This window comes from Natrix helvetica (genome assembly GCF_964273705.1).
Source record: "Natrix helvetica genome assembly, chromosome: Z".
Taxonomy (NCBI): domain Eukaryota; kingdom Metazoa; phylum Chordata; class Lepidosauria; order Squamata; family Natricidae; genus Natrix; species Natrix helvetica.
The window spans coordinates 38157628-38171075 of NC_138554.1; the positions used below are offsets into that span (position 1 = coordinate 38157628).

Genomic DNA, 13448 nt, shown 5'->3' on the forward strand with positions numbered 1-13448 from the left:
ATCTGAATTTTGCTCAAATGACTGTGGAGATGCTGCAACAGTGAGAAATGCTCATTAGTCACTTTTTTCAATGCTGTTGTAACTTCAAACAACCACTAAACAAACTGGCATAAGTTAAGACCTACCTCTATGAATTTGCACTGCTAAGGATTTGTTTGCGTGAAAATTAGTAGTTTATTTTCTTTGGTATTTGAGTTCGTTTCCATCCTACTCCTTGTTGTTGCAAAGATAAGTAAGTGTGAGTTAAGGATATTGGCACCCTGAACAATATTGCCACAAAAAATTTTTTAATGGAGACTAAGCATAACTTTTGCTGATTTATATTCTATTCTGAAACAGGTTTCCCACCCTCACCCCACCCAACGGCTTGGTTTAATGTTTGCAGGAGCAGTGCTTCAGTGAGCACCAAGACACCACTGTGACAGATCAGTGCTATGGAATAACACGATATTGAGGGCATTAGGCACAGCTGTAATGGCAATCTTAGAGCACCTGCTAGAGACTTGCTGTGATTCATTGCATTGGGGAAGCAAGTAGATGACAGGTTGTGCGAGGGCACCTTGATTCCAGTAGATGGTCTACGATTTTATGTACTCATACAGAGCTGAGTTGTTTGAATCTTGCCCCAATTTCCTGGTTTGTGCCTTCCTGATATTGTATTGCCATTTCTTGAGAGATGTATCAACAGTGTGCAAATTTGAAGACTATTTATTTATTTGTTTGTTTGTTTATTAGAATTTTTTTTTATTTCTCCTTTATTAGTTTATAAGTAGCTTAATGTGACAAACATAGAGTGCCATGGTGGCGGTGAAGACGCTCGCCTCCCAGTCAGAAGGTTGAGAATTTAATCCTAGGTCTCAGCAGATGTTTCTCTCCTAGGGCACAAAGAAACAATATCTGCTATGAACACTGCATGGCATCAGGAAGGGCATCTGGCCAGTAAATGCTCAGCTCCATCGATTTGCCCTGAATCTATCCCGAATTAAGGGATTACAGGGTCAATAAAAAGGGAGTTCTAATGTGGCAAACATTCTTAATACTCCTTCCTCCTCCCATTTTCTTCACAACAACAACCCTGTGAGGGGGTTTGGGCTGAGAGAGAATAATTGGCCAAAGTCAGCCAGCCAGCAAACAAATTGGTAGTTTATTTTGATTGCTGAATGTCTAGGCCACCTAGCTATGCTTTAGTGCAAAAAAGAATTATATCTCAGATGCCTCTGCTTCTCTGTAAAAGTATAATGGTAATGGGTTCATGTTTTATTTATGAAAACATTTATCCTCTGCTTTTCTATGAACCACCCATAAAGCAGTGTGCAATATTGGAAATAATCAAAAGGAAACTCAATTTTACTACCTAATAAACAACTAGTAGGAGAAGTGAATGAACATGGGTTGGGGGCCACTGACTGAAAAGAGGGTATTGAAAAAGAAAGAAGAGTCTCTGAATGCTATAGCAGAAAATGCCCTGCCTCATGTGTCCATCAGCCACAGTTCACCAAAAGGAGACAGGGGCTTGCTGTTGAATGGAGTGTATGAATAGATATGTACAGGTAATCCTTGACTTACAATCACAGTTGACACCCCCCAAAATTTATGTTGCTAAGTGAGGCAGTTCATGTGTTTTGCCTCATTTAACAACCTTTCCTGCCACCATTGTTAAGTGAATCGCTGCAGTTGTTAGTAACACGGTTATTAAGTGAATCTGGCTTCTGACTTTGTTTATCGGAAGGTTAAAAAGATGATCACATGACCCTGGGAGACTGCAACCATCATAAATATGAGTCAGTTGCCAAGTGTTCGAATTTTGATCACATGCCCATGGGGATGTAGCCATGGTTACATGAAGAACGGTAATAAGGCACTTTTTTCCAGTCCCGTTGTAACTTTGAACAGTCACTACATGAACTGTTGTAAGTCAAGGACTACCTTCAAAGAATGAAGCAATGCTATGCAGCCTAGTCTCAGAGGTTTTTCAAACTTGACAACTTTCAACTCCCATAATTCCTCATCCAGCACTTCTAGAGAAAGGACAGAAGTGAAGTTGAACCAAGCATGCTTAGATACAGGTTGTTGATAATGCCCAAAGGGCTCTATTGTTTTGATTTACTCCTTTAACACATAAGCCAGGGGTGTCCAAACTTGGGAACTTTAAGGCTTGTGGACTTCAACTCCCAGAATTCCCCAGCCAGCCATGCTGTATCTAAGCATGCTTGGTTCAACTTCACTTCTGTCCTTTCTCTAGAAGTGCTGGCTGGGGAATTCTGGGAGTTGAAGTCCACAAGTCTTAAAGTTCCCAAGTTTGGACACCCCTGACATAAGCAATGCTATCCTGCTCTTAGGCTCTTTCCATCTACCACCCAGTTGCTTGGGAAAAATAAATACCCAAATTCTTTTTTAAAACTTACAATTTTGGAAGCCAAATAAAAAAATAGGTATGTATATAGTGCACTTCATTCGCATATATCTGGATTTGATTGAAGGCTCACAGGAAAGCTGGCGATAGCGGGGGGGAAATATGAAAGAAAAAAGGGCCCTTAAGATAAGATCAGTAGGGCATCACATAGGAACACTAGAGCAGGCAATTGCTTTCCATCCCCTCCCTTCCTTCAATTCCTGTCCGTTCTTCTTCCCCAGCTCAAACTGCCAGTCCCCAAAGGTTTGGAGGGATCTCAATTGGAAGCTCCAACCCCATCTCACCAGCCCACCCAAGAGAGCAACTTGGATAGCAACCAAACGAGAGAGAAGATCAAACAGAAGATCAAGGAGGTGGAAGAGAAACAGCCTGAGATGAAGTCAGGGTTCATGGCCTCCTTCCTGGATTTCCTGAAGTCAGGCAAGCGTCAGACGCTGCCTTCCACCGCCATCTCCTCGGCAGTGACAATTGGGGCTTCCAGTGCAGCGGTACCTGTGGTCTCTTCTGCAGGCAGTCCATCCAAGACGTCGCACCCACCATCGGCTACGTCCTCCCAGCACCAACCTCCCTTTAGCATGGCACCACCCATGCTATCTGGTGGTTTGGATGGACCTGAAGGAGATGCAGCTGGGCTTGTCATGAGTTGTACCAGCCCCTGCAAACGGCTTGACGAGGAGCTGAAGCGTAACCTGGAGACATTGCCCTCATTCTCATCAGATGAGGAAGATTCTGTTAGCAAGAACCAAGACCTGCAGAAAAGCATCTCCTCAGCCATCTCGGCGCTCTACGATCCCACTGACCGTAAAGATGGAGAACCCAGTGGTGAGTGCCTACGCCACCCGTTCGGATCATGGAGTCCCTTACTTTTTGTGACTTCTTTCTTTGATCATTACATGATAGTGTTTCTGATGTGATGTTACCTTTTAACAACGTTGGCAATATTTCTAGGATTTCGTTGATGTTGTACAATCACTACGGTATCTTGTTCAGAATTTTTTTATGTACTCAAAGGACTAATACGGCTGCCTATTCTCATGCAGTCTAGGCAACTCACAATATTTTTTAATAATTTGTTATTTTATTTAGAAAGTTAAATACAAACTCCCAAAAAGAAAAAAAAATTACAAAGATAAAACAAAGATAAATACAACATTAAAAAAGAAAGGAAAAAAAATATCCATTTCAAATAGATACACACGCATACACACAGGTACAGTAGATGGACATAATGACAAACTGGGATTTCTAATTAAATAAATCTGAACTAGATGGCATTCTACCGTAATGCATTCAGATTGTTTACTCCTGCTTAGTCTTCTCATTACATAAACAAGTAAAATACAAGCAGGATTAATTTGCTTGAAGGTCCACCTGGGGTCATGGTGAAATGCTCCTCAATAAGCTGGTGTTCCTAAACCTATTTTGCAGTACAGTTTGCAGTTGGATTATAAATGATGGCTTATTTAAATTTATCCATGGCACATAAAACTGGTATTTATGTATGTTGCTTATTCATTAGCTTAAAGTGAGGAACAGAACTGGAGAAAATAAATCGAGTGCACTAATTTGCAGTTTATTTACATTTATGATTGATTAGGTTAGGATTCCTAGCTTATTGTTACACATCAGAGGCGCCTATATTTAATTGCACCTGGCAGCATGGTTAAAATCTAACTAAATATCTGAGCAAATTAAAAATTAAATGAATTAAATGCAGGCATGGATGCCTGAAAAGTCGAAGGCATAGTAATATAAATAAATGATGTTATCAAGAGGCTGGTTCCTTCATTCTAAGCCCTCCAAGTATGTGTTGGTAAACGGTAATCAAAAGAATATCTCCTCAAATGCAAAGGGGTCCCAGAGCCAAAGAATGAATTTCCTTGCTGGATGACCCCCTCCTGTCCTCTACTTTGTTTCCTCTTGCAGATGTACCACCAGTGGAGGTGAAAGCCCCTAGCCCTGCTCCTTCGGTGGAGGCAGATGTCCAACCAGAGCAACCACCTCCACCCATCTCCCCAGCCCCATCACTCAAGGAGCCTTCCCCAGTGCTTGAAGAGCTACCACCACCACTGCTACCACTGCCGCCGCCACCACCACCACCACCACCACTACCACCCCAGGAATCTCCTGAACCCGAAGACCCCGAGGACACACGGCCTCTTCACCTTGCTAAGAAGCAGGAGACTGCAGCCATTTGTGGAGAGACAGATGAAGAGGAGGTGGAGAGTGGTGGGGAGGGGATCTTCCGAGAGCGGGATGAGTTTGTCATACGTGTTGAGGATGTTCAGGGTCTCAGGGTATGTAATGAATCTTGAGGGCATGTACATTAAAGAAACACTTCAAATATTAAAATTGAAAAGTATTGTACTCTTAAGCAGAACTAGATGTCTGGGTGCCCTCTGCATGTTTTTGACTTCCTCTGTTGCTAGCTGAAGTTTGGGCAAAGGATTGTGGGAATTGTAATTCAGATTACTTGGCGCATGCTAGTTGAGAATTTTAGAGTTGTTTGTTTTGCAAACTGGGTTTTTCAAACTCAAACACTAAGTTTAGTGTTGCATCTCAACACAGATTAACACAGTGTTGCAGATTAAGAGAAGAATTTCTCAACATTTAAAGTTTGAAATTCTAAACATAAAAGAACACTTCAGAAAATATTTGAAGGGAAGAAAATTGTGTAGTTAAAATGGGGCAGTTGTAGATGATGGTCATTGGAGATCAAACTGAATTTAATTGCACTTAGTTCCCATTGAGATCAGGAACAAAAAATAACCACAGATGAGGTTCACAGTAGGTTCACTGGGTCCTATGTATAACTAGCTTAGTTCTAGGTACAACTTTAAAAATCAATTTATTTCCCCAAAATTACTTATAACTCCCCAAAGTTACTTTGCTTTTAAAATGGTGTTAGGTGGTTGATGACAACTATTATATCTTTTATATCTATGGACATATGAAGAATCAGATGAGCTCATCACCAATAGCCTCATACAGAAGAATAAATTGTGAAGAAATGCAGTAACTCTGGGTGCTCTTTGTTGTCCTTCCATGCAATTCTCTTCTGCTAGGGAATATTGGCTAGAAGACAGTAGTTGAGCTTATTAGCTGTTAATACTTGATATCATTGTAACTACTCCTTTGTCCTTTTGTAGCTTGCACTTCAGACTGGCCGGGAACCACCTCCAATCTGGCGAGTACAGAAAGCTTTGCTTCAGAAGTTTACACCTGAAATCAAGGATGGGCAGCGTCAGTTCTGTGCAACCAGCAATGTGAGTTTCCACTCCATCTACTTAAGTAGCATCATATTGCAGGGAAGCCAGAGCTTCAGAAATGAGAGAATCTCACCAACGTGATAATATACAAAATCAGTAAATTAAAGTCAAGCTTTAAGCCCTGTTCTCATTCTTTCTTTTGCTTCCCCCTCTCTTTCTCAATATGCTTCTGCCATACTGGGAAAGTATGGTAGCACAGAGGGTCAAGCCAAATGCAGAAGTACTTCTGTTTTTTTTGGCCTGTTGATAAAAGAATAACTGTTCCCCACCCACCCACCCAGTTTTCTCCTTGGGATAGTCAAGTTGAGCAATTAGCTTGATCTATTATTGTGTCAGGCAAAGGACTTCAATTCCAGTTCCACTTGTTCCCTCATTACTTCCAGAAGAAAAGTTACAAGTGGGATGGCCTCCCCTCCCCTTTCTTTTCTTTATTCAATTCTTTATTTTTCTGCTTCGTCCCTCAGTATCTGGGCTATTTTGGTGATGCCAAGAACCGTTACCAACGACTCTATGTTAAATTCTTGGAGAATATCAACAAGAAAGATTATGTCCGTGTCTGTTCCAAGAAACCCTGGCACCGGCCTGTGCAAGCTGTCAGGTAAAGAATTAGGAAGGTGAACACATATAAGGGAAGTCCAGTGCCAGCTGAGGAAGTGTGTGTTTGTGTGTGTGCGTGTGTGTAATTAACTAGGTAACTTTCATACAAGAAACTTTTCTCATTTTTTAATTCTATGTTTTTCAATTCTGTTATGTCACCTCGCACATGGAGGTGATTGGCTTCCTTTTTCATCTTCCAGCTGAGGGAGCAAAAGGGCTGAACCTCTTTTTTTCTGTTCTGGTTAATCTTAAGAGTAGCTGGCAAAGTTAAAGGGGATGGGACTGGGTGCCTTTACTTCCCTCACTGGTTCATACTGGGGATCCTTTCCTTCGGAGCACTCATCATCGCCTCTAATCCATTTTGAACAGTGAATTAGATTAGGCTGCCTGAACTTTTGTTGTGCTTGATGATATAAAGTTTCCCAGGGCCCCATTGTTTCGCTGATTTATACTATTGCTTTGCGCTCAAACTCTCCTGCTGCAATAAACCTGACCTCTCAAGTCAGCTCTTAGTGCTCTGTTTTTTTCTGGTGCAGGAGACAAAGCCAGCCCAAGGCTTCTACCCCCAAGGTTCCAGTGACACCCAAAGTTGAAAAACCCGAGAAGCCGGAAGTCCCGGAGAAAGTTGAGAAACCCGAAAAGCTTATTAAGGCTGAGAAGCTCCCCAAGGCTGCTGAAAAGGTGGACAAAGCAGAGAAGCCTCCCAGAACGGAGAAAGGGCCTAAGCCAGAAAAGGCCCCCAAGGTGGAGAAGCCTGAAAAGCCCACCAAAGCAGAGAAATCAGCCAAGGCGGAGAAGCCTCCCAGAGTAGAAAAAGTAGAACCTCCTGTGCCCGTGGTGACAAAAGCTGCCCCAGCTGGTGGAGCTTCTAAACCCAAGTCTATAAAGCCGACCAAGGTGAAAGCTGAGCCACCCCCCAAGAAGAGGAAAAAATGGCTCAAGGAAGCAGCATCTTCTTCAGACTCAGATTCCAGTCCTGACCAGCAGAGTGAGGAGGGTGAGTAGAAGGGGAGGGGAGAAACTCCACCAGTTTGATGAACGTCACAACCAGGCAGTTAAGAAATGAACTATCAAGAACCTCTGTAGTCCTGGGAGGCAAGACAAGTGGCAAAGTTACTGATCCAAAGGCAGGCATCACACATAGTAACAACCTTGGCAGCTTTAAGTCGTGTGGATAGGAACTCCAGATGTTGGTTGGGAGTTCAAGTCCACACCTTAAAGTTGCCAAGGCTGAGAAACACTGCATTACACTATTATTGTTTCATGGTAATTTGGTGTATTGTCTGAACCCAGCCATTGGGAGTTCATTGGACAGATCATAGCTAAGCATACTGTGGCTCACGGCCATGTGTGTGTGAACGAGATCAAGGAGAAACAGAGAATTTAGAAGGATGGAGTATCTGAAGCCCTCCATATGATCTGAATTAAATCCAGCAGTTCCAGCCCATGAGAAGAAAAGGAAAGGATTCTGGGAGTGGTGATGCAGCCATTTTTGAAAGGCCAATGATTGTCTGAGAGCCTGAGGAAGGGATCTTATTATTAATCATAAAAGTCAGACTGAAAGAAATTATGGAAGGCTGATAACAGGGAGTAGAAAGAAGGGTTAGGACTAGAGTTGCCCTGTCTACAAAAGTGAAGGATTATAGGAACTTCTAGAGGAATCAAAGATATAACGGTTTTTCTCTCTCTCCCCCTCCTCTTTATGGTTGTACTGTATACAGTGCTTCTCAGCCTTGGCAGCTTTAATATATGCCGACATCTACTCCCAGAATTCCCTAACCAGCATTCTGGCTGGGGAATTCTGGGAGTTGAAGTCAACACATTTTAAAGTTGTCATGCTTGAGAAAAACTATGTAATATAATCTTAAATATTCTCCATTGGTTTGCTTGTTAACCTATTTTGAATCTATTTGAAAAGTAGGGCTACAGATGTCTATCATAATAAAATAATGTTCTGTTTCCCATTTAGAGCGTGTGCCCACAGGCCGCATTCTCAATACACGAGCCATGAAGGAGATGTACCGCAGTTACGTGGAAATGCTGGTCAGCACTGCCCTTGATCCAGACATGATCCAAGCTCTTGAGGATACAAACGGTGCGCATTCTTGCGTAGATGGTGCTCATAGGCCAATTTGAAATGCCACTGGCTTTTGTTTCCACAGGCCATTCTTTAGGAACCACATAGCCCTTCACTTTGCTGTAATGACTTGGCGTCTTTTTTTTCTCTTCATTGTGGCTAGCCTTCTGGAAATATAAAAGCTTTTTTATTCTCTAGCTATTCTTACTTATGAAATTCCTGGGGCCAGAATCGGCTGAATATATATACAGTCTTGTTCTAGCTTGCCATTTTAAGAACTAGAAATATACTGGGGTTTTTTTTTTTTTGTAAAAAAAAGTATAAACATCTCCACATCCTTTTTAAGATGCCTGATTTGCAGAATGCCGTATAACTCCCCAGCTTTGATCGGTTGTGACTAGTGAACGCCACTGAATGTTTCATTATACTCCTTTCTGGCAGTCATTTGTATTACACAAAGATATAAAGAGCTGGTTGGAGGAGGGGTTCTTAAATGTTGTAATCCCACAGCCTTTAAAATGAGAAATGAAATAATGTGTAAAACTAAATAAAAAGTAAATAATGAAAACTCTAGTTGCAATTGGCAGATGTTTTTGACAGATGTCAAGAGCTTTGGGTTTAACCATTGTTCTAAAAGCTCTCTGGTGTTCATTCCTTGCTTTGCATATGCAAATTTTTATGGTTCTCCAGGGGAAGCAGGGAATGCGTTTTAACAGTGTTTCAGTTTTGCCTGCCGAAGCCTAATAAACTCCCCGCCTCCCAAAAAGTGCTTCTACTCTGAATTGTTTTCTTAGGGCTACAGTAGTCCTTAAGCAAGTACTTATTCATTAACATGTAGCATTTTGAAAAATCTGGTCCTGCCTGAAAAAATTCCAACCTCTTAAAAAGAAAAAAAAGAAAATGTGGCATTTGAAACCTTGTTATCTTCCTTTCCCTTGCCTGCCTGGAACTCAGTCCATTGCAGCTGGATTTCCTTAGTGCAGGACGCTGGCTGCCCATGTCCTCCAGTTGCAGGTTTCCTGTCCCTGCCCATCCTGGATGCTTTTTTTTTCTTTTTTGTGACCTTTGCCATCTGTTTTGACAATCCTATCCCAGATGAACTTTATCTCCCGCCCATGAGGAAAATTGATGGGATTTTGAATGACCATAAGAAAAAGGTGCTGAAGAGAGTGTCCCTGAATCCATCGCTACAGGTACGAAAAGAGGGCAAGCAGACACTGCTGTTCGCCAAAGACTGGTTTTTGAAAAAAGGGTATTCATTTTAAGTATATATTTTGCTTTATTGCCAAGATTTGGCTCATGTATTTCCATCTCATTTGTGTTCCCAACAACAATGGGGAGCAAGGAGAAATCAAAATGTTTGTAACCTATTCAGGAAGGTTAAGAATCCAAGCCCTTGACTAGCAGGCCAGATGGACTGTTGAATCCTGTTCTATATATAATTATGAAAGCCACTCTTAAAATGAGACTCAATGCTGCCTTGGACATTTCAGTTGTGCTGGCTATCCAAATGGCTCTGCAGTGTGACCTTCAATTCATGTATCAGCAGCTTTTTCAGGTGGGGTTGATTAGTACCCAATCATATATGTTTCAGTCATGCCAGAAATTTATGTTGGCATTTTTTAAGAAACGGGAATGAAATCAAGCTTAATTCCTTCATTGCACAACATTTCAGTGATCCTATCTTACAAAAATCTCAGTACTAAAATTTACCTCATGAATTTTAGCCATATTTGAGGGGCAAGTGTATTTCTTTTGAATATCTATTTAGAATTACTTTGCTGGCCAGTTCTTTAATATTTTTTATTTAAAGTGTACTCTTACCCATGGAGATTTTTTATAAAATTTCACAATAAACTGGAGAGATTGATTATTCCATCTTTTTTGTGTGTGTTAGCAATACACACAAAATTGTCTTTAACTATTGGGAGGGAGATTTATACATGTGATCCTCATTTAGCTACTACAGTTACTGACAGTTATGAAATTTTGCAACCAATCATCACATTTATGACCTTTGCAAATCTGTAAAGCAAAGAAAAGCTGAAATAATCTTATAATCAAAGGTTTCACTTAGCAACCATGTTGCTTAACAGTCATGTTAGCAGTCCCAATTGTGGTTGCCAAACAAGAGGTATGCCTGTATGCCTTGTTGGAATGATCAGACAAGTAAAACTAAAGGGTCATTTTTCTATTTTTTTTTAACATGAGGCATCCGATCCTGAGCTGGCTGAGGAAAGCCATTTCTCCCCATTCTGCTTAAAAGAGTTTGTGAAACAAGAAAACAAATAAATCTTCAAATACAGGGGAAAACAGGTTTATTTGGTGTCACATTGCCCAGGCTATGGACATTCAGTGCATATTGGACTAAGAACATTACATGATTTTCAGGATCTTGTACTATGAGCAGCTGCTTAAATAGCCTGTAGTTGGATTTTTCTAGTAAACGACCATTCTGTTTAATAATGATGCTCTTGTCTTTTTCAAAGAAAGCCGTACGTCATATATAGAGTGGTAGTTCTCCCTTTGCCTCGAATTTGTTGTCTCTGAAGTCTTTTCAATGGCTGTCCCCAACTCTATTATTTGAGGATGCCCTCATTTCTATATATATATTTAAATATAGGATTTGTCTAAAATCTTGGGGTTTTGTAACAACAGAAAATGGAAATAAATGACCCAACAGTTGGAGATTGTGAAGATGCTTCTTCTCATACATTTATTTTCTTCCCCATCAGGAGGCACTCCACATGTTCCCACAACTCCATGCCGAGACATGTGATACCACAGTTAAGTTGCGCCCGGGCGGTGAACCTTACAACCGCAAGACTCTCAACAAACTCAAGAAGAATGTATCCAAACCGCAGGTAAGTGTTGCAGATGAAGATGGTGGCCAAGCTTTGATAAACGTACTCATTTGCATTGATTACTTTTCTCTCTCTCTTCCATTAGAGAGCTCAACATAAGAAAAGTTGTGCTCCTACGTATCTTCTTTACACTCACAAATTGCAAAAGTGAACAATAAATCCATAGGGCATTGATGAGAATTTCATAACTGAAGAGTGATTACTGTCAGCTTTTTGCTGTGGTCCACACAAGATGGACACCAACCAGACACAACTGTGTTTGACACCATCTTGTTTAGCTTCACCTGCCTTCAGTTGAATTTAGGCAATCAAGTATTTTTCTGGTGCTTGAGTACCAAGAAACAAGAAAAGTGTTTCATTCCAAAAAGAGATGATCTCTTCTAGCAGTTTGTGGAGGGGAAATGAAACGTTATCACAAGACTGTGGTATAAGTGTTGATTACTATTCAAGCTTGTCTTAAGAAGGAAGGCTGGAACTATTGAAAACAATCTTGTCTGAGGCCCAATCCCATCAGATTGTCCATGAGATCAAAATCCCCTAAGAGAACAATTAAAAATTAACTTCACTCCACACCTATTTTCTGCAGTAAATCATTTCCCTAGATAATTGCAAGGGTGTCAGTTCTTCATCTTGACTGAAAACCTGATTGAAAGTAGGGACTAGAGACATGAGGAAATTGAGTCTTTTTTTTACTGTTAAACATATTTTAGCAACTGACAGGTTGATTAAATGTCATCAAATTATTTTCAACTTCTAATGACTGCATATATAGATCTTCATCACAATGATCTATCCCTAAGTTGTTGTTTTTTAGTCTCCCAATAATGCACTCATCACCACTGTAACTGAGTCCATCTACCTTGGTCCTGGTCAATCTTTTCTTTTCTTTCATTCCACCTTTCCCAGCATTAGTGCTTTTTCCAGAAAGCTAGGTCTTCACATGTGTCTGAAATAGAATAATTTGAACTTGGTCATTTGTGTGAGAAATCAGGGTTGGTTCCATCAGATTGCTTTCTTGGCTGTCCACAATATTCTCAGGTGTCTTTTCCAACACCAAAGCTCAAAAGCATCAATATTCTTCCTACATATTTTTTTTAAAGACCCAACATTTTCCTCCACGACTTGCCCAATTCTGTTTTTTAATAAGTCACTTCTGCATTTGAATATCTTTTCCAAGACCTTCATTAATGCTCACTACTAGACTGTGTTGTATTTCTTGATTGCTTTATTCTTTACTGTCAATAATTAATTCTAAAAGCCAAAAGCTATCCACCATTTTAATATTTTCTTTGTCAATACTGAGGCTGATTTATCTACTGGTTATCATTAATGTCATCTTCTTTATATTTAATTTTAATCCCATTTCTTTTACTGTACTTTTTCACTGTTCACATTGGGACTTTGCACTTGGGCTAACAAGGTAATGTCCTTAGCATGATGCAAGTTATTGACATTTCTTTCTCCAACTTTAAAACCATGCTCATCTACTGTGAATTCCTTTAATATATACTCAGCATAAAGGTTAAACAAATAAGGGGAGAGTAGGCAATTTTGTCGAATTTCTTTATCAACTTGGAGCCAGTTCTTCACCATGTTTTGTCTATACCTTCGAGACGCCTCTCTCTTGCCTTGTGTTGCATTAATCCAATGTCCAATGTCCTGTGCCTGCTTATCTCCCTTCCCTCACTGTTCATTTGGCTGACCTGCAACCCATTGACACTGCTACCATGCTGCTCTCTGCTGGCGCCAAATGACCTTCACTGTCTTCTTCTTCCACTCTTGCTGAGGTGTACCCAGCCAATGTTGCTGATGACCCTTCAAGAGGCTGCCACAACACCATGAGACCTTGGGATATGCTTTGTTAGCAGTGGAAGGAGGAAGGCTGAGGCCAGCTGAGGATAGTGTAGGGCGGCAGGGTGGCAGAATGCAGGGCAATCCAAAGGAGATGGCGGGAGGGGGGAGGAATAGGGAAAAGTTGAAACATTGTAAAATCGACTTTACAATGGCTTTTTCATCCCTACTTCTGTATCTGGCATTCTAAAATAACATTGTCCGTTAAAGATCTGATTCTGTGGCTTCATTCTCCTTCATAGAAAGGCAAGTCCCATTGATTTGCCCCTATCGAAGTTCCAGGTATTGAGATGGGAATGGGTCCATGCAACAGGCATCAAAGGATTTTAACTTTGTTAGTTTAATAAAGGCTGAAAGGAGATGATGAGGGCAGGTAA

The 13448-nt window shown here is 40.8% G+C and overlaps 1 protein-coding gene across 1 annotated transcript in view; it reads left to right on the forward strand.

Annotated features, from left to right (window-relative positions):
• PRR12 (proline rich 12) overlaps nt 1-13448 on the forward strand; it is a 38602-nt gene that overhangs the window by 16694 nt on the left and 8460 nt on the right. The window contains exons 5-12 of the mRNA XM_081971164.1: nt 2635-3235; nt 4340-4710; nt 5563-5679; nt 6147-6280; nt 6816-7276; nt 8249-8374; nt 9452-9549; nt 11092-11220. Of these exons, the coding sequence (XP_081827290.1) occupies nt 2635-3235; nt 4340-4710; nt 5563-5679; nt 6147-6280; nt 6816-7276; nt 8249-8374; nt 9452-9549; nt 11092-11220 (2037 nt within the window). The remainder of the gene's footprint in view (nt 1-2634; nt 3236-4339; nt 4711-5562; nt 5680-6146; nt 6281-6815; nt 7277-8248; nt 8375-9451; nt 9550-11091; nt 11221-13448) is intronic.